General features: G+C 59.6%; 1 protein-coding gene across 1 annotated transcript in view; it reads left to right on the plus strand.

The window, feature by feature from the left end:
* Positions 1–2,828: 2,828 nt before the first annotated feature.
* Positions 2,829–26,886, plus strand: part of PRRX2 (paired related homeobox 2) — a 41,650-nt gene continuing 17,592 nt past the window's right edge. Inside the window, exon 1 of the mRNA XM_030294242.1 lies at positions 2,829–3,102. Within this exon, the coding sequence (XP_030150102.1) occupies positions 2,829–3,102 (274 nt within the window). The remainder of the gene's footprint in view (positions 3,103–26,886) is intronic.

Consider the following 26,886-nt stretch of genomic DNA (forward strand, 5'->3'; position numbering starts at 1 on the left):
GAGAGAGAGAGAGAGAGAGAGAGAGAGAGAGAGAGAGAGAGAGAATCCCAAGCAGGGCCTGTGCTGTCATCATAGAACCCGACATGGGGCTCAAACTCCTCAAACTCACGAACCAGGAGATCATGACCTGAGCCAAAACCAAGAGCCAGACTCTTAACCAACTGAGCCACCCAGAGGCCCCAGTGACTTTTATTTTCTTAATTTTATTGATGTTTTCTAAAATCTCCACATCAAGCATCTTATTTCTGCGATAAGAATTTAACTTTTTTTTTTTTTTTTTTTTTTTTTTTTTTAAAGCATGTGAGCTTTTGAGACTGGGACAAACAGGCACTTTAGCTCATGGTCTCACCTAGGATCCAACCTCCAGCAGAGTCACTAATTAAGGATCAGCTCCTTCTCTGCGGAACCTTCTCTGGAGAGCAGGGAACCTCTCTGTGTCCCCCTGTTCCTCCCCATCCCTGCTGCCTGGACCAGGGCCTGGTTCAGTAAACCCTTGTTGAACTGAGGTTCTAAACTGTGATCCTAATTCCCCTTCATTGCCTCCTCTGGGTTGACATCCCGGCCTTGATCTCAATCACCATGGAAATGGTTTCTTTCCTAGCCGCGTCCCTGGGGGGTAATGAGTTTGCCTTCTCCAGGTTAACTGGAATTTCCCCCGCTACATCAGGCCCGGAGTTCTTGCTCAAGGGCTCAGCTTTGGAATAGTGGCCTATGCCCCCGGCCCCAGGACTGACAAGGGTCGTAACCACTCACTAGCAATGACATCAAATAAAATTAAAAACAAAAACAAAAACAAACAAACAAACAAAAAAACCCAGGGACGCCTAGGTGGTTCAATAGGTGAGCGACTGACTCTTGGTTTCAGCTCAGGTCATGATCTTGTGGTACCTGAGTCTGAGCCCCGCATCCGCCTCTGTGCCCGAAGCCTGCTTGGGATTCTGTCTCCCTCTCTCTCTGCCCCTCCCCCTGCTCGTGTTCACGCTTTCTAAATAAATAAATAAATATTTCAAAACGAGCCACGACCCTGGTTGCAACAGGGTCCGATTCACCAGAATTCAGGTATCGGGTTGGTCTCTTTTCTTTTTTTTTAAATTTTTTTTTCAACGTTTATTTATTTTTGGGACAGAGAGAGACAGAGCATGAACGGGGGAGGGGCAGAGAGAGAGGGAGACACAGAATCGGAAGCAGGCTCCAGGCTCCGAGCCATCAGCCCAGAGCCCGACGCGGGGCTCGAACTCCCGGACCGCGAGATCGTGACCTGGCTGAAGTCGGACGCTTAACCGACTGCGCCACCCAGGCGCCCCAACGCCCCCCTCTTCAAAGGAAGGGCTCGGACGGAACAATTTCCATGGTCCTCCCAGCCCCGGAGGGAGCTTCTGCCCTTGCTGCCTCGGTTTCCCCACCTGTCATGCCGGGGAATGGGATCTACATACTCTCTTGGGCCCTTCCCAGGTCCACAGGCCCTAGATTTCACCTGCTGAACCCCCCCCCCAGGAGCACCCCGGAGACTGGTATTTCTTTCCGAAGAAGAGAAACCCCATTTTCTCCAAACCTTCCATCTGCCCACGTGTGCACCTCCGTGGATTGCTGTGGTGACCACCACCTGGGGGACACTTCGCCCCACCTTAGGGGTCGCTCCCTTCTCTCTGGGAAGGGGGGGAGTGACTCCTGCAGAACCCAGGTGGCCAGTTCTGCAGATTCTCGGTGGGGGGGGGGTGCGCACAGGTTGGGTTTTCTCCGTGCAGAGGCCCAGGAAGGGCACGCGGAAGGCCTCCCCCCCTCCCGCCCCCCTCCACGGGCTTATTATTTTTGTTGGTCTGACATTACCACCGGGCAGGGAGGACAGAGGGCCAGGTCTCCAAGCGGCTGTCCCCGGGGAGACACCTGCGGTATCTGGAGGGCTTTCCTTGAAAAACCAACCAAGAGCAGAGACCCCAGCCTGCGGCTCTCTTACCCTGTCACCCATCTGTCAGCCTGGCTGTCGTCTGGCTGTCTGTCCTCTGGGCGTCAAGTAGGAATTCTGGAGGGAAACTCTTTCCTAGCGGCTTGATTTTCCCCCCGGGGAGGGCCTGGAGCAACCTGGAGGTGGGCTACGAGGCGTGTGTATTGGGGGCCGCCCGCGCCTACACCCCAGAAGCTTGAGAACGTGCTGCTTTCTGGGTCTCCCGCCAGGTGGAGTGAACAGGACGGGCCTCGGGTTCTTCCCAGAAGATTAGGAACCGCGTTGGGGTGCACAGTGTGGGGGGGGGTGTGGGGGGGTGATGAGGGTGGAGTTGGGAGTTGGCCCTTCCCCCTCAGCTGTCTCAGAGTCGCCCCCCTCCACCCGAGGAGGACTTTGTGAATGGAGGCCGAGTGGGGGGGGGATTTACACCCCCCCCCGCCACGAACACTGAACTTTCCCACTCCTTACATTGTGGGTGGGGAGGGCGCGGGGAGGACACCCCTTCCCCCCTCCCCTCCCCCTCCCTCCCCTCCCCCCCCCCCCCCCCGGACTCCGCGCAGGACCCCCTCCCTCCCCGCAGCCGCAGGGTGGGGGCGGGCGAGGCGCGGCGCGGGGAGGAGGAGGAGGAGGAGGCGAGGCAGGGGCGAGGTCTGCTTCAAGAAGGGGCGTGCGGCCGGAGGAGCTCGCGTTTTAGCAACTTGGAGAGCGCGAGGCGGCGGAGGGGAGGGAGAAAGTTTGCTTCCCCGACGTCAGCGCCGGGCGGGCCGCGGCGGCCGGGGGGCGAGCAGGCGGCGGGGAGCGGGGCCGAGCGCGGGGCGGCCGCGGGGCGCGCTCGCTCCGACCCGCGCCTGCCACCCGCGCCGGTGACCCCGGGGCCCTGGCGGGCATGGACAGCGCGGCCGCCGCCGCCGCCGCCGCCTTCGCCCTGGACAAGCCGCCGCTGGGCCCGGGGCCGCCGCCGCCGCCGCCGCCCGCGCTGGGGCCCGGCGACTGCGCCCAGGCGCGCAAGAACTTCACGGTGAGCCACCTCCTGGACCTGGAGGAGGTGGCGGCGGCCGGGCGGCTGGCGGCGCGCCCCGCGGCCCGGGCCGAGGCGCGGGAGGGCGCGGCGCGGGAGCCGTCCGGGGGCAGCAGCGGCAGCGAGGCGGCGCCGCAGGACGGTGAGTGCGGGCGGGGCGGGGGCGGGGGGTGGGGAGCCCGGGGGGAGGGGGGGCGGCCGGGGCCCGGGGTGGGGGGGGGCGGGGGGGGGGCGGGGGCACGGAAGCGCGGGGTCCGGCGGGGGCGCGCGCTCCGCGGGGTCCGGGACGGGAGGGAGTCGGGGCGCGGACGCGGCGCGGGACCCGCCGGGGGTGCGGCTGCCGGGTGGGGGCCGTCGGTCTGCGATCGGGCGGGCTGCGGGGACCGGGGCTCTGGACCCGGGGAGGGGCTCGGCCGCCCTCGGCCACGGCCGCCGCCGCAGGTCGTGGGAACGGCGGGGACGTGTGCCGCCTTGGTGCCCGGCCCGGTGGGGGGGGGGGCAGCGCTCGCGGCCGCCCCGCCAGGTCGCCCGGGAAGTGGGTGCGATCACTGCCAAGTCACAGCCCGGGAAACCGAGGCTTCCGAGGGGCAGGGCAGCCGGGTCACACGCTTGGGTTTCAGAGGCCGCCCCGCTTCCTCCTGTCCCACCCCAGCTGCGGCTAGGTCTTAGGATGGGCTCCTTGGCGGGGGTGGGGATGCCTGCCCCCCCAACCCCACCCCCAGTTTACCCCACCGGCGGCTTCCTAGATGGACTGGCCCAATCCTAAGGAGCCAGCGAGGCCTCTCTCCTCTGCCGAGGTTAAAGGTCATCAGGAAAGGGCTTTAAAAACAAACAACCCACCCAAGTGGCTTTTTTCAGAAAGTCGTACTGGATCACTGGGGCCTGAGCCCTGGGTGAGACCAGGAGGGTGGGGGGAGGGAGAGATGGAGATACAGCAAAGGTGCCTGGCCCTGGACGTTTCTCGTGGGAGCCGAGGAAGGACCGGAGTCCCCACACTCGCCTACAACCTGTAGAGTAGCTAGGGTGGCTGAGACCACAGCCAGGTCCCCTAGCTCCGGGGAGCCAGCTGGCCTGCTGGAAGCTCTGGGCCCCTTTAAGAGCCCTTCCCACCCCCTCTTGGGGACCCCCACTTCCTGCACCAGCCTCCAGGTCTCAGGGGAGCCCGCCCCCCTCGCTGGCTACATGCCCTGCTTTTCAGATGAGAGGAGGTGCAGGGGGCACCGAGGTGACTCCAGCCTCGCCTGAGACCTTGTCCAGGAGCACGTGTGTACGTGAGGCGTGCCCGACTCCCAGCCGCACCTCACGGAGCACCCAGCTGGTGCCGTTGCTGGCTCCCTCCCGGGGGCGTCCACTTGCCTGCCAGCCACAGCCTTCCGGCATCTCTCTGCACCCTCCAGGGTGAGCACGAAGCAGGCCGACCCACCCGCGGGAGCTGGGGTTTCCCTGATGGAAAAGTGGAAGCGAGGTGTCTGGTTTGGGCCGGGGGCAAAGTGGGTGCCTTCTGGTGCAAGAGGAGAGGGGCTCTGCCAGCCTGAGTTCGTTCCAGGACCCCAGGGCTCCTGGGAGGAGCGGCTGGCTCTGAGCTGGCTTCCCCTAAGAGGAGAGGAGAGGTCTCTGATTTTACCTGGACGAATGGGGGACCCCCGCTGGGGGTGGGGAGAGAAGGAGGAGCAAATTGAAGGTGAAGCCAAGAAGGAAGGGCCAAAAGGAAGGACAGGAGAGAAGAGAGGGGCGCAGAAGTGGCCGCGAGAAGAAGGAAGGAGGCACGGGCTTCCTGCCCTCGAGACCTGGCCAGGGGCTGGGTGCCTGTTTCCAGCCCAGCCGTGGGGAGAGACGGTGGAAGGCATCGCCGCTGTTGGGACACAGCATAGGTTTCCCAAACGCAGGGTTTTTCTGGGGGTGTCCCAGAACTGCTTGTGTCATCTGCGGACACAAGTGCCTGGACAGGGCCACTGGCAGCCCCCAGGGAGCTCAGTGGGTAGGGGGCCTCCCCAGCACCCCCCTGCCCACCCTAGCCCGGCCACCCTCAGTGAGAGCCCGCGGTGGGGGTGGGGGGGCTTTCCTTTCCCAGATGGGGCTTCCGCACCCTGGGGGCACCAGGGCCCTGGGGACAGGGAACGCACTGGGTGTGGGGTCGGGTGGGCTGGGGCAAGAGCGGTGGCAGCGGTCTGGCCCCCAGAAGCGAGCATCTCCCACTCAGCTGTGAAACTGAAACGTGCATGGCCACCGTGGAGGGTTCTTCGGGAAGCTACACGTTTCAGTTTCAAGGCTTCTCTGTGTTGGGGATCACATCTTTCCCCCTCACGTTTGGTGTTAAAACGCCCTTTCTTTCATGAACTGGGCATAATAATTGGAGATTGTTTGATTTTAATGTCCTTACTTGGCAAAATTAAAAGGAGGTAACCCTATACTCATTCCTTAGATTGAAAGCAAATCACTAGTCCATGAAATCCAAATGTTTTATATAGAGTCAAGCGTCTCCCCAAGGCCAACTGGGCGCATTCCAGGGGTGCCCGCTGCCGGCAGAGTTCCTCCCGGAGAGGCAGGCGGGACGCAGGGGGGGAGGGGACACTGTATGGCTGTCCCCCTGGCCCGTGAGACTCCCTCGGCTTGCTCTCTGCGTCTGGGCCTGCAGAGAGAGGGCAGAGGCCGGCTGCTCTGTTCTTTTTCCATTTCCTTCCCTGCTCAGGCAGGTGCCCCCTCCCACTGCCACTCACTGTGGATTCCCGAGTCTCGAAGTCTCCAAAGTGGGGGAGAAGGAACCTTCCCTCCCGGGATCTCGGTGAACCCAGCCTGCATCACGGGACCCCTTTCCTAAATAGGCAACCAGACCTCAGGGTGTCGGGACTCTAGACCCCAGGCCAGCAGGCACGGGGCCCTGGGCTGTGACTTCGTCCCCCAGTCCTGGGCCCGCCTGGAGCCCTGGCGCCTCGCCGAAGATTTGCCCGTGCTCAGAAGTGGGTTTTCCTGTGGCTTCTGGAGCTGTTTCTGGGTCCAAAGAAAACAACTGACACCAAAGAGAGATGTTCCCCCCCCCCCCCATTAAAAATTAAGGGCTAATGGAGAAACTCATGAGTTAGAAAATTGATACATTTTCAGTCCGCCAGGAGAGCAGGCTCAAAATTAAAAAAAAAAATTTTTTTTTCTTCTCTTTTGTTTTCACAAAGCCACCAGTAGATGTAGCCGAGCCTCGCCAGTGATTTTCCCAGAGCAGGCGTCCCCGGAACTGGCCGGGAAGGCTGTGGCTTTGCTGGTGACTCAGAGCAAAGCGGGGTCTCGTGTCCCTCCCAAATCAAACGCTGAGGTCCGCGCCGGGCGCTGAGCTATGCCAAGCACGTTAGGAAAATAAACCCTCGTTTGCTGTCTTTGCAGTGACTTACAACAAAAGAAACCACATTAATAACTGAGATTTTCTTTAAAGCATTCCCTCCTGTGGGCAGGGCGGAAACAGGGATGCGGACACACTGTGAAAATAAACACAGCCCCTGGAGCCAGCCGGGTGAGGCCCCCAGCCCGGGAGCCCTTCCCCCCCCCCCCCCAAGCCATCTGGCTGGTACCTGGTTTGGAGACCTCAGGACCACGCGGGTCCACTGCCCGGAGATTCAGGACAGCCGGGTGCTTGGAGGCTGAGGGCACAGGCTGGGCCGGAGGGCGGGCTGGAGCCCCGGGTGGGGGGTTCTGGGCTCCCTCAGCCACATCTGCTAATGGGGGGCCAGGAGGCCAAGGGTGAACCTGGTTTAGGGTGGGGGCCTGCCCCTTCCCCGGAGTAGCGGACCTGAAGGGACCCCTGAGTTCTAGAGACTGGCCGACCTGCCTTCAGTTCTTAAAACTTTTACTGTGGCGAAATGTACCCAAGAGTCAGCCCTTTAGCCATTCAGGGGCGCTCAGCGCGTTCACGCCGTTGCTCAGCCGTCAACTGCTGCCGGTCCCCAGAACTTTCTCAGCGTCCCAGACTGAGATTCTGCCCCCTTGAAACGCTGACTCCCCACCCCCCACTCTCCTCTCTGTCTCTCTGAATCTGACAACTCTAGGGACCTCACGTAAGCGGGAGCTTACGACGTTGCCCTTTTGTGACACTTAGCATGATGTCTTCTGGGTTCGTCCATGTGTAGGCGTGGGTCAGAATCTCCTTTCTTTTTACGGCTGCGCAGTATTTCGCTGAGTGCGTGGGCGTGTGTGTGTGTGTTTGCGTGTGCTCGCACGTGCCACGTTTTGACCATCCGTTCATCTGTCGGTGGACACGTGGATGTTTTCCACCTTTTGGCTGTTGTGACAAATGCTGTTGTGAGTACGGTGTGCAAATACCTTTTCAAACCCCTGCTTTCCTTTCCTTTTTTTTTTTTTTTAACGTTTATGTATTTATTTTGAGAGAGAGATAGAGAGTGAGCAGGGGAGGGGCAGAGAGAGAGGGAGAGAGAATCCCAGGCAGGCTCCGTGCTCTCGGTGCAGAGCCCAACCTGGGGCTCGAACTCACGAAGCCGTGAGATCATGACCTGAGCCGAAACCAAGAGTCGATCGCCCAACCAACTGAGCCCCCCGGGGTGCCTAGAGCCTGCCCTTCTTCCCTCTGGCCTTCCTTTCCTGGCATCCGTTTCAAGGGGGCCCCGGGGGGTGGGAGGGCGGGGGCAGAGCCGTCTGCAGTGGGAGCCCTGGCTTTTGCTGCCCCCTCCGTGTGTGACCTTGGGCATGTCACATCCCTTCTCTGGGCTCAGTTCCCACCTGAAAGGGGGAGGCAGTGCCCAGATGTTGGAGGGGCCCCTCCCGCCTTTCATTGTGATTTGATCCAGGTTGAGAAAACGCGCAGGAACGTGGAGTCTCGGGGGTCTAGATCCTGGCAGGGCCTGGTGAGGGCAGCCCCCCAGCCTGTGCCCCGGGTAGGGAGAGAGGAGGGTGAGCGAGACGCTGAAGAGCCAGGCCTAGAAGCTGGGAGCCCAGGGGAATCCAGTCTGAGAACTGCTGGGTCGGCCGGGCTGGCGGGAGGGGCGCGTCTCTGGCTTTTTGTCAGCGGGGTGGGCACTCCCTGTTTAGTTCGTTGTCCTCTAGGTTCCAGGGTCGTCTTGGTCCTCTAGTAAATCATCTGCCTGGAGCTTGGGGTGTGGCACAGGACCCTCGGACCCGCTAGCACCCCATAAGGGCAGAAGCTCAACAGGGCCCAAGCGGTCGTTGTTCCCTCGCGGAAGATTCCGGAAAAGTAGTTTTGGAGCAGTGGTGAGAATGCCTGTTTGCACACCACACTTGAGGCCCAGAAGGCATTGCCAAAGACGACAGGGGGAGAGCGGACCTGATGTCCCTGTAGGTGCGGGGCGCCCTGAGTGGGTGCGGGAGGCAGCACATAGTAGGTTCTCAATAAAGGGCCTCCATGGCAGCTCACTGGGATGCCCCACGCCTGCCCTGTGAATCAGGCAGGGCTAGTGATTTACCATCCCTATTTTGAGGGGGCCCAGAGAGGCAAAGCAACCTGCCCAAGGCCTCCCAGCTGGGAAGGGAGGGGTGGGATTTGTTTGGGGCACTAAAGGGATGGAGAGGCGGGAAGGGCTAGGCCTTGAGGGCTGCACAGAGTGGGGCTGTGGGGGTAGGCCCTGTGCCGTGTTCAGGGTTTCTAAACGTCTGAAGACAAAGGAGGGCTTCCGGTGGCTCGTCCTAGGCGGGGACGTGGGGTCAAACGGGATGAGGCAAAACCTGAGGGGCGGTCGTGGTGTCTAAGACCCAAAGGACAGTGGCTGACCCCAGATGGAAATGAATCTTAGGGGGTGATTAACGGGGAGCCGGCGGGCCCCCTGAACACATCCGACACACGGCACATCAGGGTCGGGACCTGGCCCGGGGTTGCCCTGGAGTTGGAGTGAGAAGTCGGTTGCGGGAGTAGAGAGAGCGGACGTGCCGGTGTGGCCATGACCGTGGTCAGCGGCCCTGAGAGGCACGTTCGCTGAGTGCTTACCGCGTGCCAGCCGGGGCTCTACCCGCCTCACCCCTGTTGTCTCCCCACCAACCACAGAAGTGGCTCTTTTTAGTACCCCCAATCTTTTTTTAAACATTTTTTTAATGTTTGTTTTTGAGAGAGAGTGCGCATGGGAGAGGGGCAGAGAGAGAGAGAGAGAGAGAGAGAGAGAGAGAGAGAATGAGGGAGACACAGAATCCGAAGCAGGTGCCAGGCTCCGAGCTGTCAGCCCAGAGCCCGACGCGGGGCTCGAACCCACAAACCACGAGATCGTGACCTGAGCCGAAGTCGGACATTTAACCAACGGAGCCACCCAGGCGGCCCCCCATCCCCATTTTATACGAGGGAGATGAGCCACTCGCCAAGTCACAGCTTCCCGTGAAGCTTCCCAGGTCTGTCCAGTTCTGAAGGCCCTGCCCTCCACCACTGCCTAAAGCCATCCCCGGAGCCCCCAGAACGCGGGCTGGTCCAACCGGGGATGGCTACTCCCAGGCGGATGTGGGCCGCACTCAGGGGGCATGAGGCAGCCTGTGGAGGGGTCTTTTCAGCAGCCCGGCCTGGGGGAGACGAGCAATCCTGGCAGTGTTGGGGGGCCGCCCAGCTTGGGGGGTTTGGGAAGGTGTGAGCTGAGCGGGGGACCCTCTCCTACCCAGAAACGTCCAGAATGGCCTATCCCACCCTCCGCAGGCCTATCTCCAGCCTCCAGGACACAGGAGAGCAGTGGAGGGTCCTTGACTCTGAGGAACATCGATAGGACGGCCCCCTTTCCTAGTCGACCGCAGCTCCCATACTCATTCATTCATTCATTCATTCATTCCGCAGTCGTTTTCTGAGTGCCCACTGTGTGTCAGGCCTCGAGCCCCTACCAGCCGCCCAGGCTTTCGGATTTCGAGCCCAGTGAGCTTAGAGCCACTGGCCCAGAGTGGCGAGTTGTACAAGTTGCCCAGAAACCCATTTACTCACGACAGGATCGTCCGGTTGCCTCCGTCCGTTTCAGACACAGAGACGCCCCCCCCCACCCCGCACACACACACTCGCACCCACAAACCCTCTCACGCCCACCCACACTCACATCCGTACACACAAGCCCACTCGTTCGCACACACCCCCTCATCAACACACATGAACGTGCGCGCACACACTCACGCCCGCAACGCTCACGCCCCTCCGTGAGGGCTCCAGCCTGGCCCAAGCGATCGCGTCCAGGCTCTTAGTGGGCAGGGCGGCCGCAGGCAGCCAGTGAGCAGTGAGCGGCCAGAAGGCTCTGGAACGGGCCAAGGGTTAAGTGCCTTTTGTGAGGTGGTGAGTAGGAGAGCACCGTGGGAGCTTCCTGTTTAGACAGAGGTGGGGAAAGTCATTGCACGGGCTCCCGTGCTGAGCAGACAGGGTGCTCTGGGGGGTAGGCGAGGGCACAGCGGGCAGGGGGCAGGAGGCAGGGTGCTCCCCATCCAGGGCTGCTGCCAGGAAGGAGCTGTGGCCTCCCCGGGAGCGTGGGCTTGCTGGCAATGGCAGGGGCAGAACCCCTCCCAACCCCCCCACCCCCGCCCCCAACCAGAGCCCAGGAGTCGTGGCATCTTAAGATGTCCTGGGAATCAGGTCGCGGAACAACCCGGATGCTGTCACCGCCGCTGGGAGTCTGGCCCCTTGCTCTGTGTCCCTTCCACATCTGGGAAGCTGCCTGTCCCCAGCCTGGCTCCGAGGGGCCACCGTGATGACAGGCGCCGTCCACATGGGGTACTTTACAGCCGGCCATATCTTTTATTGCGTCCTAAAAGATGAAGCGGGCTCTGGAAGGCATTATTTTTGGTCCCTCTTTGTGATCCATTCTGCTTTTCTGTGCATGGGAGGGGCAGTTGGGACCTTCCAGTCTGGGGGGCGGCGGGGGGTGAGGCGTTACAGAGAAGCCAAGAAGCTCGGACCTGGCGGCCCAGGGGGGGACCGTGGTCTTTGGGGAAGCTCCTTGGTGGGGGGCAGTGAAAGGGGAGGAGGCCGGGACAGGCACCCCTGGGAGCTTCCGCAGCGGGCCCTGAGCAAGCACCTTGGTCGCCTGAGACCCCACCGGGTGAAGGTTTGTCACAGCTGTGACACTGCTGCTCAGGGGGTCGTAGGTGGGGCCCTGGACATGGCCTGTCGCTGGTCTGAGGGGGTTTGGACCCAGCTGTGGGTCAACATGTGGCCCCAGAAAGACGCACCTGGGCAGCCGGTTGAAATGCATGTTCCTGGGCTCTACCCCAGCCCGTGGAATGGTGCTCCGTGGGCCCGGGCACCTGCATTTAACAGGTTCCCACGCACTTCTACGTGCATCAGGGGGTGCACGTTAGAATGGCGGGCGCCACCGAACCCTCAAAACCCCCTCCCGGCGTCCCACCCGCCAGCGGCTCTCCCTCGCGGGGGTGGGTCCCCGGGGGGCCCCAGGAGGGCGGCCACCTGGCCCCCCCCATCCCACCGCCCGGTCCATCCTCCCCTCCTGCCGTGGGCACAGACATCTCCACGCCAGAGATGGCGTTATTAAAAGTGACATTTAACCAGAGCTGGAATTAACCACGCGGATGGCTGCAAACCTCGGAATCAAAGCGCGAGCCGCCGGGCGCGCCTGGCAGGGGTCTGGGCCTCTCCGCCGCCAGAGCTCCGCGCCCCGGCCTCCCATATAAAACCCCCGCGGAACGCCGAGGTCTTGAAAGCCAGTGCACCTCCTTTCATTAGACTAACAAATAACACGTAACAGAAAACATCTGTTAACAGCAGCCCCTAATGTTCTCAAGATGGTGTCGCGGGCGGCCGGTCCAGCCAGCGGGCAGCCAGGCCGATCAGGGCTCGGGTTCTGGCCACCCCCCTCCCCAGGGGGGGTCGCAGGGCCCTCGGGGGAGCCGGGCACCCATCCCCCGTCTCTCCTGGGCCCCTGCACCCTGTGCGGCCCGGGGGATTCCTTCTCCGCCTTTCCTTCCTCTGACTGTCTCCCTGCTGATGAGAAGCAGTCATCCGAAGGTGTGTTTGCGGGGCGGGGGGGGGGGGGGACAGTGCAGCGGGGTCCTCCCCCCCACCCCCTGCCAGCCGTGTGGCCTCGGCACGTTTCACAGATCTGGGGAAACACGAGAGCTGGCTGGCGGGGGATACGTGGCGTGAGGTGGTCAGCAAGGGTGTCTGCTGCTTTGATTACCGTCGGGGAAACGGAGGCTCCGAGGGGTCAAGCGACTAGCCTGGGGTTACACAGGGGGCGGAGAAGCGAGGCCCGAGAGAGCACAGGCCGGCCCTGCCCTCGCTGAGGCCCCACGTCCCCTCAAAGTCCCCACCACTAACCGCACGGGCCCGGAAGGCAGAGGGGCCTGTGGATGCCGTATCTTCCCAGACGGAGGCCGGGAGACCTGAGCGCCACCCCCCTCCCGGGACCCGGAGCATCGTCTAATGGCCGCTTCCCAGACCGAGGGAGGGCAGTCCGGGAAAACAGCCCAACGGTGGGAGAAGAGACAGATTGGCACTTTGTCCCCTGTTTCCCGTCATGGTGAAGCTACAGAAAACAGGTCTTCTCGTCGTCCCCCGAAGAGACCGTTAAGCCCCAGCCCTCCCCGCCCCTCTCTAAGATACGCCTTGCTTTGGGGTTGCAAGGTGACGGGCTGGGGCGCGTTAATTTGCCCGTTCGTTCAGGGCACACGTGGTGTTGTTCCGAGACATCGTGCGGGGAGAAAACACCAGGGGGACGGGGGAGCCCTGGTCCCTCACCGGGGAGGGGAGCGCGAAGGCAGGGTCGCGGCCTGCGGTCTCAGCCGGCCGTCCCCACCTGCCTGGCTCAGCACAGCACTTCACGTGCAGCTCGCTGCTGAATTCTCTCAGCGGCCTTAGGAGGGCAGGGAAGCATGATCCCCATCTTGCAGATGAGGAAACTGAGGCTCAGAAAGGCAGCGCGAGGTGGCCCGAAGCCGCTGAGGAAATGTGCGGTGATCCCCAGAGCCTAGGGACAAGGCTGGTCACCCCCAGCCTGGGCCCCTAGGTGGCCAAGCAGCCCTGACAGGGAGGGACTGCGTCTCCCATCTTCCTGGTTCTCACCTGGAAACCTCTGCAGTGACCCCGAGGAGGGCGCTGCTTTTCCAGGGACACCCTTGGGCACAGCCTCGCCCCCAGCGGTCAGGCAGGGGGACTCCGGGCTGTGCTGCGACGCAGGGGCTGGGGCCGGGGGCCCGGGTTGGGGGGGGGGGCCAGGAAGGGACCCAAGCCTTTGGGAATCTCGTGTTTCCCAGACGCGTCGTGTTTTCCCCGGGAAGGCCGGCCCCTCCCCCAGAGCCGTCTGCCCTGCCATCACAACCCCAGGCTGACCCCCAGGCGGGGCGAGTGTCAGGGCTCGAAGCGGGAAATTGCTGGAGACAAGAAGTAAAAATGGACTGCTCTGGTTTCACCGGGAAGGGAAGAGGAAAAGGCGAAGATCTAACGTGGCCGAAAGCGAGGTCGCTGTTGAAAGGCGATCGTTGCTGTTGCCGTGAACTCGAGTCCGGGCCGAGCAGAGCTCCCAAGAGGGCGGCCTTTTCGAGGGGCTGATTTCTCTCTCAAGGGAGGAAGAGAATGGGGGAGGCATCCCCTGAACGCTTCCCTCCCTCCTTCCACAAATATTTGTCGAGCACCTACTCCATGTCGGGGGGTGGGCTAGGTCCTGGGGTCCCAGCGGGATCAAGGGAAGTGTGGTCCCCGCCACAAAGATGTCCTGGCTGCCCTGAGGACAGATAAAGGGGCCCCCTACCTGGCCTGGAGGTTCTGGAAGGCTTCCTGGAGGAGGCGGGATTTCAGACTGTACCTAAAGGATGAGTGGAGTTAGCCAGAAGAAGAGGTGGGGGAAGGGTGTCTGGGGTGGCGGGAATAGCAGATACAGAGGCTCAGAGGTAGGAAAGAGATTGGCTGTTCCAGGAGCAGAGGGGTGTGAGGGAGCACCGTGGCAGTGGGCCAGCGAGCAAGGCCTGACCCAAGACCCGCCGTTTTTTGCATGAGGAGCGGTGAGAACGCTTCCTGCTCGAGTGAGCCTGTCGTGTGGGATATGAGTGGCTCACTTGGGAACAGCAGGTGGCCTGGCTGTCCAGAGCGCCCAGGGCGCCCCTGTCTCCAAAGGAGCCGACCACAAGCCCTAACTGGCTGCCCAGGGCCCAGTCACTCTGAGATCTGAGATCCCGAGTTGGGGAGGAGAGACTTTGCAACAATCCTGAGATCGAAGCTTCATTCGCGGGCCCGTTAACAAGGCGAAAGGTTGGCCCAGGCCGTCCAGCCGCGAATCCCTGGAAGGACGGAGGGGACTTGGGGTGCTCGTGGCTGGGTCGGGGCAGTGGGGCCGGCTGATTTGTGGGCATGTTCATGTTCATCACGATCATCCACCAGTCCAGACCATCTATCGTGCACCTGCTGTTTGCTCAACCCTCCGTGGTTCCTCTCATCAATCCCTCCCGGATACTCTAGGAGGAAGGTAGTCTTCTGGCCCTGTTTTCCAGACAGGCAGGCTGAGGCCCAGAAGGATGAGCTATGTACTGAGGACACGGGGGTCCCGGGTCTGAGGCCCTTGCTCTCGGCGTGTTTCTCCGCCTGGCTGGCCCGGGGCCCCTGGGGCTGTGCTCACTCCGACCTCATCCAGCCTCTCCGGGCTTTGCTTATGGGAAAGAACAGAGGGTCCAGCTCGACCCTGGGACAGGGACAGCCTCCCTGGACCCCTGTGTGGCTCCATGGCGACACCAGCATAGAAACAGACAGCTGGTCCCAGGGAGTTCCAGTAGCTCCCCTGCCTTGTCAGGGGCAGGACATGTCGCTGGTGGGGTCCGGCCTGGCTGTGGGATTCTGGCCCCAGCCTCACCCCCCGATTTCTGACGATCTTGGGAAAGTGCCTTCTTTCCCTGAGCCTCATGTTCTGCATCTGCAGAATGGGCGTAATGATAGCAGCCGGAGCTTGGATTGTTCTGAGGAGTTGGTGAAATCAAGCAGCTCAGAGCTCAGTGCTATGCCCCCCTGGCCAATTTGTTTTCGTGTTCGCTCTCTCTGCCGCGTGGGAGGAGGAAGCAGCCCAGTTTAGGACTGCCAAGCCCTCCCACAGATGGAGAAACCAAGGAGGGAGAAGTTTCCCGAGGCCCCACAGGAAAAGGAGCTGAGATCGGGAACAGAGTTCTGGATCCCAGGAGCTGGCTCTGGCGGCCTTTGCTGGGACCTAACTATGCTTTCCAAAGAGGGGACAGATTATCCAGCCCTGGGTGCCCCCCCCCCAACACACCCACAGGACCCAAGCCCCACTGCCCCTGCCCAGCCCTGCCTGGTGACCTGGGGTCCCCTCTCTGGAAGGACGGCACGGATTTGCTGCGGCCCCAGCCTGGCTGATACGGACTGCTCGTTCCCGTGCAGAACGAGCCTCTTGCTTTATTTCCCGTGGCCCATATTGTAACCACGTATAATTTCATGACAAATGCCGTCTATAAAACACAACGCAAGTATTTTTATAATGTGGCATTTGAGGTTAAAAATTCAAATGAGAGATCAATTGCCACTTCTAGAAGGTCTGTGCATAAGATGGCTCAGAGAGGAAGGCTGAGATATTCAGATATGCTCCCTCAGGGATTACAGATGGGTTCTTGCCACATGTCTAGAACAGGTGTGTGTGTGTGTGTGTGTGTGTGTGTGTGCACGCGTGCACGCACACACACACACACACACACACACACACACTCAACTGATCCGAGGGCTCCAGCAGAGCAGGTTTAGACACGGTGTTTGCCTTCCTGGGAAAGCTGATCTCGATGCGGGCTCCTGTCTCTGCCCAGGACCCCAGTTTCCTGCTGCCCACCGGAAGCAGGTTCTGTGATGATCAGGCCGCCCCAAGTTCATGGGGGCAGATGGCAGGGGGAAACTCACAGAGCTTGGGGGACCAAGAAAAGAAGGTACCAGGTTTACCTCTGCTGGCTGCCAGCTCTCAGCTTCTCCCTAAACCCTCTCCTCCCTCCAGCCCTGAAAAACCAGACCCGGATGGAAATCTAAGTGAAGAGTGGGTCCGTGGACAGGGCAGACGGCATGGGAGGGAGCCCCAGTCAGGGAGGAGGGAGGAGAGCTGGGCCAGTCCCATTCCAAAGGGGCCGGAGGCGGGGGTGCGTCTCCTTCGGCACCCAGGGGTCAACCCGGAGCCCCCACAGAAGAGCCTCAGGGTTCTGGAGAGTTCCATCGTAGCTTCTTGGGCTCTGCGGATCGTGAAGAATGTTCGCTGCTTTCTTTAAACCGGTGTCCTCTGCACGGCAGATTTTCGTCTCTACCTTCCCCCCGTGCAGGCAGGTCTCTGACATGCAAGCCCCCCCCCACCCCCCCCACACCCCCCCCCGTCAGGAAGGCAGAAGTTCTGAGGAGTTCGTAGCCAAGCCTGCAGCCTGGTGGCCTCCTTGTGTGTCCAAAGGGCCCCAGGGAGAGGAGGTCCAGAGTGGGGGCCAGTGAGTCCGACCAACCCCAGATGGCTCTCTGGGGCAAAGGGCTTTCCCTTTCGGGCCTCAGTTTCTTCATCCGCAAAGTGGGGATAATGACAAGTGGGCTGTGGGGACGCAGAGTTGGGAAGCGCTTAGGCTGTGCTCTATCATTACTGCCATTGCTATGATTAGCGACTCACATGCGGGGGCCCTGAGAGAATGGGAGGAGGAACCCGCCCCACCCCTGGCAGCTGCTGGTCCCTAGGGTCCCTCTTCTCCCCAGCAAGGGACAGAAACTGTCGCAGCCCAGACTAGCTCCATATTAAGGCAACAGCTCTCTGCCCACCCCGAGCCCCGCCGTGGGCAGGGCAGGGGGAGTCGGGGCTCGTCTGTTCCCCTTGTCTGCTGGCCCTGGCACGGGCAGGAGAGGAGGGGTACATGCAAGCAACAGGCCGAGGTCTCCGCGGTGGGCACCCCACCCCCCAGGCCGCTCCTGGCCCTGCTCTGGTGAGCCATCAACCTCGCTCCTTTGGGTGACGTCCCTGTCCACAGAGAGCCCCTGCGGGGACCCCCTTCATAAGAGTGACAAATCACCGCCCCGCCAGAGGAAGCTCTCACCCAGGCCTGAGCCCAGGGCACACATCTCCCCCGCACCTCCGTCTTTACAGGAGGCTGTCAACACTCCCATTTTACAGGTGACAAGTGGAGGTTCCTCTGCTCAACATACACTTCTTGAGCCCCATGCGATGTGCAGCCACGGGGCAGACATCCAGCCATCAGCCTTTAGCGGCTTCTAGGTAACAGGAGACAGGCAATTAACTGATAATGACACAGACGGGGGAATTGAGTGCAGTGCCAGTAAATTCCGCCGAGTTGAGAAGCACAGGGGGGGCCTCCGCGGCTCAGAGGCGGGAGTTGCCGTCCCAGGACTGCACAGCCAGCCCCTGGCAGAGGGATCCCTGCCCTCCCCGTGGTGCGAGCTGTGGCTCACGAGGGCCCCTCCGAACAGGCCGCAAAGATCCCCGGCCCACAGTAGCTGGGAGAGGGGTCCGAGACCGCCCACGTGGCAGGGGCAGGGCTACGAGCAGAGGAGCGGGGTTGCCAAAGGCGGGTCCACAGGTCTCTCCGGTGCTGTATTTGGAGGAAGGGGGTTCCCCTCGTGGGGGGCCCGCCGCCCTCGTTCTGCTAGGCTAGGGATGTAGGTGAGGCTCCAGCAGTGTGCTAGTCAGTGCGGTCACCCACAACGGAGAGAAAACTGGCCCTGAGCGAGGAGCTTAGGCGAGAGCAAGATCGTGATGTGCGTAACTCAAAAATGCAGGGCGGGACTTCAGGCCCGGCTCCATCCAGGAGCGGCCAGCGTCGCTCCCCCAGGGTCTTGCTCTGCCAGGACTGGGTCCCTGCCCACGTCCGGACCAATCACAGAGGGGCTGCGTGCCGATTGGCCGAGGGCTGGGCTGTGTGGGTAGAGGCTTCGCCCAAACCCTCTGGGCCAGGACGAAAGGAAAGAGGCCGGTCCTCTAGAGGGGTGCTTGCACTTATAAGGAGGCGTTCCCCAAATAGCACGGGGGGGGGGGCGTGCTGTGCTTGTTTGGCATGTATTATCTCACCTAATACTCACAGAGGGGCCTTTATGTGCCCGCTTTGTAGACGAGGAAGCCAAGGCTCAGAGAGGTCAAGTAACTTTCCCGAGGTCACCCAGCCTGTGTTTAGAGGAGCTGGACCTCGTGTCTCAACCGTGACCCTCAAAGCAACCAGTGTCTCTCCAGGTGGCACCGGGGCCACCCTTCTGCCGTCTTGTCCCCTTCCAGCAGGGCAGGCAGCCGTGTCACTGAGGCCCCGTGACACGGTGAGGACACTCTGTGTCCTGGGCTGAAGGCCGGTGGCAGGAAGACACGGAGGTAGCTTCAGAAGGGGGCTGTCACTGCCCTCGCCTGGGAGCTGGGCCTGTCAGGGTCTTGCTGGACATAGGACCCCCTTCCGGTAGCGGTGTCCCCCTCCCATGACAGCAAAGACTCCATGGCAAGTAACCTTTATCCACAGCCGAGAGCGGTGGCGGACTTTGCCTGTCTGGCTGACCTGCCGTCATGTGCGGTCAACGTGCCCTCCCCCGTTTGTTAATGACCCTTCCACCTTGGATCCTGGAGCCAATAGAAAACTCTATTGCAGGGGCGCCTGGGTGGCTCAGTCAGTTAAGCGTCAGGCTTCGGCTCAGGTCATGATCTCAAGGTTCATGGGTTCGAGCCCCGTGTCGGGCTCTGTGCTGACGTCTCGGAGCCTGGAGCCTGCTTCGGATTCTGTGTCTCCCTCTCTCTCTGCCCCTCCCACATTTGTGCCCTCTCTCTCTCTCTCTCTCTCTCTCAGAATAACTAAATAAACTTAAAAAAAAAACTGTAGGGGTGCCTGGGTGGCTCAGTGGGTTGGGCGTCCGACTTCGGCTCAGGTCATGACCTCGCAGTCCGTGAGTTCGACCCCGCATCAGGCTCTGGGCTGACAGCTCAGAGCCTGGAACCTGTTTCGGATTCTGTGTCTCCCTCTCTCTCTGACCCTCCTCTGCTCATGCTCTGTCTCTCTCTGTCTCAAAAATAAATAAATGTTAAAAAAATTAAAGAAAAAAAACCTGTATTTCACATCTTTCATTTTCCTGGGCTCTTAAAAAAAGCTCCTGGGCCCTAGACATTGTGGCTCTAAAGGCTAAACGGAGTTGGGCTGTGAGTCATTCATTAATTCATCCGGTGTTTATTGAGCACCTACCTAGCGCCAGGCACCATTGTCAACGCAGATGACCCTGGACAGGGACAGAGGGAAACAGGCTGGTGCCGTCCAAGGGAGCTTAACCAGTGATGGTGAAGCGGTGGGGGGAGGCAGACAGGTCCCCAAGCTTTTCTGGGCTGGGGAGGGGAGGGTTCCCACGGGAAGGGGTGCCCCAGGTGAGAGGTGAAGACTGGGTTGGGCAAGGTGGAAAAGTGTTCTAGCCAGGCCCCCCGTGGGTCTGGTGGCGGGAGAGGGTCTCAGCAAAATGCTAATGAAATCAGAGCTGCCCAGGTGGGGGCCAGGCCCTGGTTAGGGTAGAATTAAGCAAATGTGCCCAACCTGTGGCGGACTCTTTTCCATATTTGATTGGTGCCGGCTGAGGGACAGCCACCCGCAGCGCAGCCCCCCCTGCAGCGGGGGGATTGGGGACATATGATGGGGGTGGGGAGCAGGTTGCTTTCTCAGTCCTGGGAGCCTGCCAGACTCCGAGTGGGCTGCGCTCGGCATTCAAGGATGCTTCGTGGAAGGGAGGGGGCAAAGATGGGCCTCGTGGCTCGGCAGGGAGCTTGGCCTGTACGACTGCCCCCGCTCCGGACCGGTGAGGGGTACAGAGGGCCGGACGCATGCTTGTCAGCCGTGGTGACACCTGCGGGTCCCATATCTCGACCGCCTTCCGGGCATCACCCCACGGAATCCTCACAACAGTCCCTGAGTAGTGTGCTGTGCGCACAGGGAAACTGAGGCGCGGAACGATGAACTGACTTGCCGAGGTGGCAGAACCAGCAGCCTGATTTGCAGGCCACCTTGGCCGCTGTGCCCGAGCCCATGGAATCGTCCTAAGCACCCAGCGAGGATGGCTATCTTCTTGTACCCACCTGAGATGGGAAGCAGGAAGGTAGCACGGCCCAGGAGCTAAGGGCGGGCAGACTCGAGCTCAGATCCCAGCTGGGCAAACTTGGGCGGCCCACGTCAACTCTCCTGGGCTCTTTCCCCTTTCGTAAAGCCGGTCGATGACCGGATCCCCCTTGCACCGTCTCTAAGGGTGGGTGAGAAAGGGCTTCGAGGGCCGGAAGGGTCCCCGGGAGGGAAGGAGGGTTGTTTGAAGAGCCACCCTCCACCGGGGCTCCACGGTGCGGGCACGGACCATGCCTCTCCGCGCCTTCCTGCCCCCACCCCCAGAACCCTCGCGATAGCACACCAAACTCCTGTTTTCTCCAGGAAGCACCACGGACAGCAGCGTGAGGCTCAGCGACTCTGAAGGAGAAAGGGGGGGAGGGCTCCCCGGGTCCACGTTGCTCGCTCTGACTGTTCCGCCGAGGCTCCCCGGGAGGTAGGGACAACGAGGGTCTCGTTGGCGGGAACGTTCCACGTTGTCGTCTGCCGAGAGGCCCGTGGCTTACAGATGCTGGTCCCGTGGCACCGGGAGACACTCCCACGCTCCTTACCGCACCCCCACCTCCTCTCCAAATCTCTCCCCTTTAAGCTTTCTTGGCTTCTCTGGGCGCCCCGGGCACTCACGTCTAGAGCAAAAGCCTGCCCGCTCTGGTCTGAATCCTAACGCTGCCGACCAGCTAGCTGGGTGACCCTGGGCAGGCCCTCATTCTCCCCGAGCCTTGGCTGCCCCCTCCGTAAAACGGGGGTAAGCGACAGCGTTCATTTCCCAGGGTGGTGCATTTGGCTCGGTGCCCTGCACGCGAGGATTGCTCCGCAGATGTCTACAGAGTTCATCATTTCTCAGTCCCCCGCCTTCTGCCTGGCGCCGTGGGGTTAGCTACCCGAGTTATCACCGGTGACGATCCATTTTGCAGGCGGAGAACTAGGCCCGCTTGGGCTAAGTGGCCTGGGACCCTAGTTCTGGGGCTCGACTCCAGGCGGGTGTGATAGCCCAAACCTGTTGAGTCAGACTCTTGAGGGTGGAGGGCTGGGTGGGGCTTGGCATCTTATTATTATTTTTTTTAATGTTGATTTATTTTTGAGAGAGAGAGAGAGAGAGAGAGAGAGAGAGCGAGCGAGCATGCACGGGGGAGGGACAGAGAAAGAGAGAGAGGGAGACACAGAATCCGAAGCAGGCTCCAGGCTCTGAGCTGTCAGCACAGAGCCCGATGCGGGGCTCGAACTCACGAACCATGAGATCGTGACCTGAGCCGAAGGCGGACACCCCACCCCCCAGGGATTGTGCTGAGCACCTACAGCTAGGACCCCCGTTTCAGCTTGCAGCCCCCATCCCTCCCACCTTCCCCAGCCCATCCCCTGCTTCCCTCATGGCCTGTGTTTTGGGGGGTGCGTCCCTCTTTCCCTGAGAATTAGCACGAAACCTGTCTTCTCTGGCAGAACTTTTCAGCCCTTTGGGCACGCTTTTGAGGGTAATGACTCGCTTTAGAAAGGCCCCCTGTGTTCAGGGCAGGTGATGTTAGACACACAGGTTGCTTCAGGTTGCTGGGAAGGATCTGAACCTTAGTGACCAGGAAAGCAGGATCGGGGGCTTGACAGGGCCGCTCAAGGGCCACAGTTCTGGGGGACAGACACACCTATGACTGTCAACACAATACCTGCTCTCAAAATCCTAAATCGGATGTGCCTGGACCAGGATGTGGGTAACTGGGCCAAACACCTCCCTTGGGTGGGCCGGAAACCGTAGTGGCTCAGGAGTGCCGGCTAGAAAATGTGCAGTATTAGGGGCGCCCGGGTGGCTCAGTCGGTTAAGCCTCCGACTTCCGCTCAGGTCACGATCTCACCGTTCCCGAGTTCGAGCCCCGCGTCGCGTCGGGCTCTGTGCTGACAGCTGGGAGCCTGGAGCCTGTTTCCGATTCTGTGTCTCCCTCTCTGTCTCTGCCCACCCCCCACTCACACTCTGTCTCTCTCTCTTTCTCAAACATAAATTAAAAAAAAACATTTTTAAAAACGTGCAGGATTTTGGAAGCTGATTGTCAAACACAGATGCCATCGAGAGTTCAATTACATAAACTCCCAACTACACAAGCTATATTTAAAACAAGGGCAACATTTACTCCAAACTCCCCTCTTATCATTTTGCTACATTTACTATTATTTATATCCTTGGGGTCATTTGCATTAGGGGATCTGGGCAGCGAGAATAACTACACTCCCGTGTGCTTCTGGGCGGCTCCTGGTTTTGCCTTCACTGGTGTTACATTGTAGCTAGAAATTGGTTGTGGTGGAAGCAGTTATACCCCAGAAATTGGCAAACGTAAATCAAGGGTCACTGGTTGTGACACGTTTAGCAGCATACCACAAGCCATAACTTAAAAAAAAAAAAATTGTTTTTGGTTTTCCCTCGAAATAGACTTTATTTTTTTTTAGGGAAGTTTCAGGGTCACAGCGAAGGTGAGCAGGAAGTTCTCATCCCCGTCCCCCACCCCTCCCACACGGTCGGCCCCACTGTCAACCTCCTCCGTTTGTCTGTCGCAGTTCAGGAACGCACATTGGCACATCATTGGCACCCCGTCCATAGGGTTTGGACAAATGGATAATGACAGATACCCACCACTACAGTATCCTACGGAATGGTTTCGCTGCCCTAAAAAATACCGTATTCTACCTGTTTATCCCTCCCCCAGATGCCCACCCCTTTTTCTTGTTTGCATAGTTTTGCCTTTTCCAGAATGTCATACGGTTGGAATCATACAGGGTGTGGCCTTTTCAGATTGACTTCTTTCACTTAGTAGGATGCATTTAAAGTTCCTTCATTTCCTGGGGCACCTGGGTGGCTCAGTCGGTTAAGCGTCCGACTTCAGCTCGGGTCACGATCTCGCAGTTCGAGCCCCAGTTCGTGAGTGCGAGCCCCGCGTCGGGCTCTGTGCTGATGTCTCAGAGCCTGGAGTCTGCTTCGGATTCTGCGTCTTCCTCTCTCTCTGCCCTTCCGATGCTCACACTCTGTCTCTCTCTGTCTCAAAAATAAACATTAAAAAAATTTTTTGGGGGGGGCACCTGGGTGGCGCAGTCGGTTAAGCGTCCGACTTCAGCCAGGTCACGATCTCGCGTTCCGTGAGTTCGAGCCCCGCGTCAGGCTCTGGGCTGACGGCTCAGAGCCTGGAGCCTGTTTCCGATTCTGTGTCTCCCTCTCTCTCTGCCCCTCGCCCGTTCATGCTCTGTCTCTCTCTGTCCCAAAAATAAATAAACGTTGAAAAAAAAAATTAAAAAAAAAAAATTTTTTTTAAAGTTCTTCATTTCTTTTCCTGGCTTGATAGCTCATTTCTTTTAAAGCCGAATAATATCCTGTTGTCTGGATGGACCACGGTTCATCCGCTCACCTTCCAAGTTTTGGTAGCTATGAATAGAGCTGCCGTGAGCGTCCACGTGCGGCTTTTGGTGTGGACGTGGGTTTTCAACTCCTTTGGGTAAATACCAAGAAGCGCGATTGCTGGGTCACATGGTTAAGAGTAGGCTTAGTTTCGTAAAAAAACCTGACCAACTGGCTTCCAAAGTGGCTGCACCATTTTGTATGCCCACCAGCCATGAACGAGGGTAAACCTGGGTTGTTTAGGGGCGCCCGGGTGGCTCAGCCGGTTAAGCATCCGACTTCGGCTCAGGTTATGATCTCAAAGTCCATGAGTTCGAGCCCCACGTTGGGTTCTGTGCTGACAGCTCAGAGCCTGGAGCCTGCTTGGGATTCTGTGTCTTTTCTTTGCCCCTCCCCCACTCATGTTCTCTCTCTCTCTCTCTCTCTCTCTCTCTCCCTCCCTCAAAAATAAATAAGCATTAAAAAATAAAAAATAAAAAACTTGGGTTGGTTACAATATAATTTTGTAAAAAACTTTTTTCATGGTACGGTCTTAAAAATAATTGTTCTCTCGAGGTGAAACTTGGCTTGCCCACATTACTAGCAACGTGATATTCCCGTGCAGTGGGCAGAATATTGTCCCTGTTTTATTTTTTTTTTAATTAATTTATTTTTTTAGTGTGTATTTATTTTTGAGGAAGAGAGAGAGGAAGAATGTGAGCGAGGGAGGGGCAGAGAGAGAGAGGGAGAGGAGAATCCCAAGCAGGCTCCACGCTGTCGGTGAAGAGCCCGATGCGGGGCTTGAACTCACGAACCGTGAGATCTCACGGTTCGTGAGTTCAAGCCCTGAGCTGAAATCAAGAGTCGGGTGCTTCACCGACTGAGCCACCCAGGCACCCCATCCCTATTTTAAATACGTCAAAGGCGGTCGGATGACTTTTCTTGCCGCCACTGGGGCCCTGGACAAGGGCTTGCCTCCTGGAGATGCCAGATAGCTGCTCATTTATTTCCTTAAGGAGGCAGAACCGAACATACGTCTCTTCAAATGCACCTCTGTGAGCCGTGTCACAGATGAGTGTGTCAGGGGCCAAGGGGCAGTGAGATGATGGCCCATGTGACACAACCCTTGAGGTGCAAAGAGCCCCCAGAGGGGAGCAAAACCCACGCCCCCCTCTCTGCCTTTGTCTGGAACTCTCCCGCGCCCCTGAGCACACGGTGCCTCCTTCCTGGTCTCTGTCTTCTGCTTCTGTACGACAAGGACGTTGCAGCCAGGCTCAGGATTGACAGATGCTCGCCTTCTTATCAGACCCCCCTTCCTGAGCCCATGGCAAACAACCAGGGCCCCTCAGGATCTTCCTTAACACAGTGTCCCAAACAGCTGTACCAGGCGATTGGAAGTGGTGTGGGAAGGCGCGTCGGGGTCGCGTGCCTGATTAGTCCCACGCTAACCGGCTGTGTGACCTTGGAGACGCCGTTCGTCCTCTCAGATCCTATGCCTTTATCTGGTTCCCGGGGTTGCAGATGTGGGGACTCTGGGAAGTCACGGGTGCAGGGGGCCCGGCACACAGGGGTCTCCGTGGAGGGTGGCCGCGGGAGCCCCTTTCGGGGTCACGCGAACTCGTCCGGTGTCGGCACGCGGCCCCGGCGGTCAAGCAAAGGCCTCAGAGCTGGGCCGGGCCTCTGGCTTGGGACGTTCAGCGCCCCTCCCCTCCCCAGCCACCCACCCTGGGCACCTGCGGTCGGCATCCTGTCCAGAGGCTTCTGGCTAAGGAAGGGGGTGGGGGGGAGGCCACCAGATGGAAGGTCTGGTCACAGACCCCTGTGACCAGAAACTGTCGCAAGCTTTAGTACCAGGAGAAAGAAACCACCTTTAGGGAGTGGCAGCCGCTTTGTAGAATCCCTCCCTCCAAATTCACTGTCATTTGCTCCAGGCTCTACTCGGCCAGGTCGCTTCTTTGGTTTGCTTTTTACACCCGGAACCCCTGTCTGTTAGTCCCTGGCCTTCAGTGGCCCCCAGGCCCACTCGGCGTGCCTTACCGTTGGGCGGGGGGGGATATCTTACTCTGGGAGGGGGGAATAAGGGCTAGGAGCTGGGTTAGGAGCCCCCAGTTTGCAGGAGCCTCCCCTTCCCGCACCAGGCTGCCTTCTCCCGGCACCCCGTTCTGGGTGGCGAGGCTGGGGGATGGGGCCCCCCCAGCCCAGAACTTTAACGTGGGGCTTTGGCTGGAGAGTAAAACTAGACGGGCTTTGGACGCCTGGGTGCATTCGCCAAGGCCGTCGCAGAGCCTATCAGCCTTCGGGCCGGGAACTTTTTAAAAGTGTGGTTTTGTTCTCAAACCCAGAGTTTCTGATGGCCCACGTTAACAAGCCCCCCAAGTGAATTCAGAGGGTATTAATGGGAAAGTTCTGAACAGAACTCCCCCGTGGTGTAAGCAGCTCCGGGGGAAAAAAAATGCTCTTCTCCTAGTTTTAAGGGCGAACGTGGCACTTTGATGTGGGTCCGTTTTCTTATAAAGTCCCCTGCGAGGGGGGGAAATGCTAAAATTTAACCTGGAGCCAACAAATTACTTGCAATTTGCAAGCACACGTGCTTACCTCTAGGGGCTAAAGGCCGTAGTGTATATGCATATGTGTGTGTGTGTGTGTGTGTGTGTGTGTGTGTGTGTGCGCACGCATATGTGTGTGTATGCGTATGTCTAAAGAGAGGGAAACCCGCTTCCACTGGCCGACCCACTTTAACCCGCTCAGATGGAGATCCTTTAAAGATCGTAGCTTCCTTTTTATGTTTCATTTTAATATTTATTCATTTTTGAGAGAGAGAGAGAGAGAGAGAGAGAGAGAGAGAGAAACAGAGCACGAGTGGGGGAGGAACAGAGAGAGAAGGACACACAGAATCCGAAGCAGGCTCCAGGCTCCGAGCTGTCCGCACAGAGCCCCATGCGACGCTCGAATTCACGAACTGTGAGATCATGACCTGAGCCGAAGTGGGAGGCTACACCGACTGAGCCACTGGGGGGGGGGGGCTCACAGCTTCCTTTTAAAGGCAAAACACGACATGGACATGCCGTCTACCCTCGAATAATAAAAAAAGGCGCTTCCAAAGCGGGGCGGCTTCCTCCGGAGGAGCCGGAGTGGGCCTGAAGCGCACCCCTGGGCTGCAGGGTTGATTTCGGGAGCATTTCGGAATGAGGAGTCGGCTTGGAACCTTCCTTGCCGAGAGAAAGAATCCACCCACATTGCTGAGCTGTCCCCCCCCCGGAAGCCTCACCGCCTCCAGGTGTTCGGGTCGGAGGACCTCTGCCGAAGCCTCAGGGGTTGCAGCTGAGGACAGGCTCTCCTCCGAGAAAGGGGGTGTGGGCGCCCCAGGTAAAGGCCGCTGTTGCCTCCGCAGACTTGCAGTGACCTTGGGTTCCGGGTGTGCGCGTGACGAGTTGAGGAGGCGGCAAAACTGATGCCGAGCCGCCTGGGGGGGGGGCGGAGTCCTGCGCCCCAGTGGGAGGCCAGCTGGGGTGCCTTCTCGATGGGTAACCTTGGTGCGACCGGCCGCTCCAGCCTCAGTTTCCCAACTGTGAAATGGACGGGCGATGGTAGCGGCGT

This window comes from Lynx canadensis, chromosome D4 (assembly GCF_007474595.2).
Source record: "Lynx canadensis isolate LIC74 chromosome D4, mLynCan4.pri.v2, whole genome shotgun sequence".
In the NCBI taxonomy this organism is placed as follows: Eukaryota; Metazoa; Chordata; class Mammalia; order Carnivora; family Felidae; genus Lynx; species Lynx canadensis.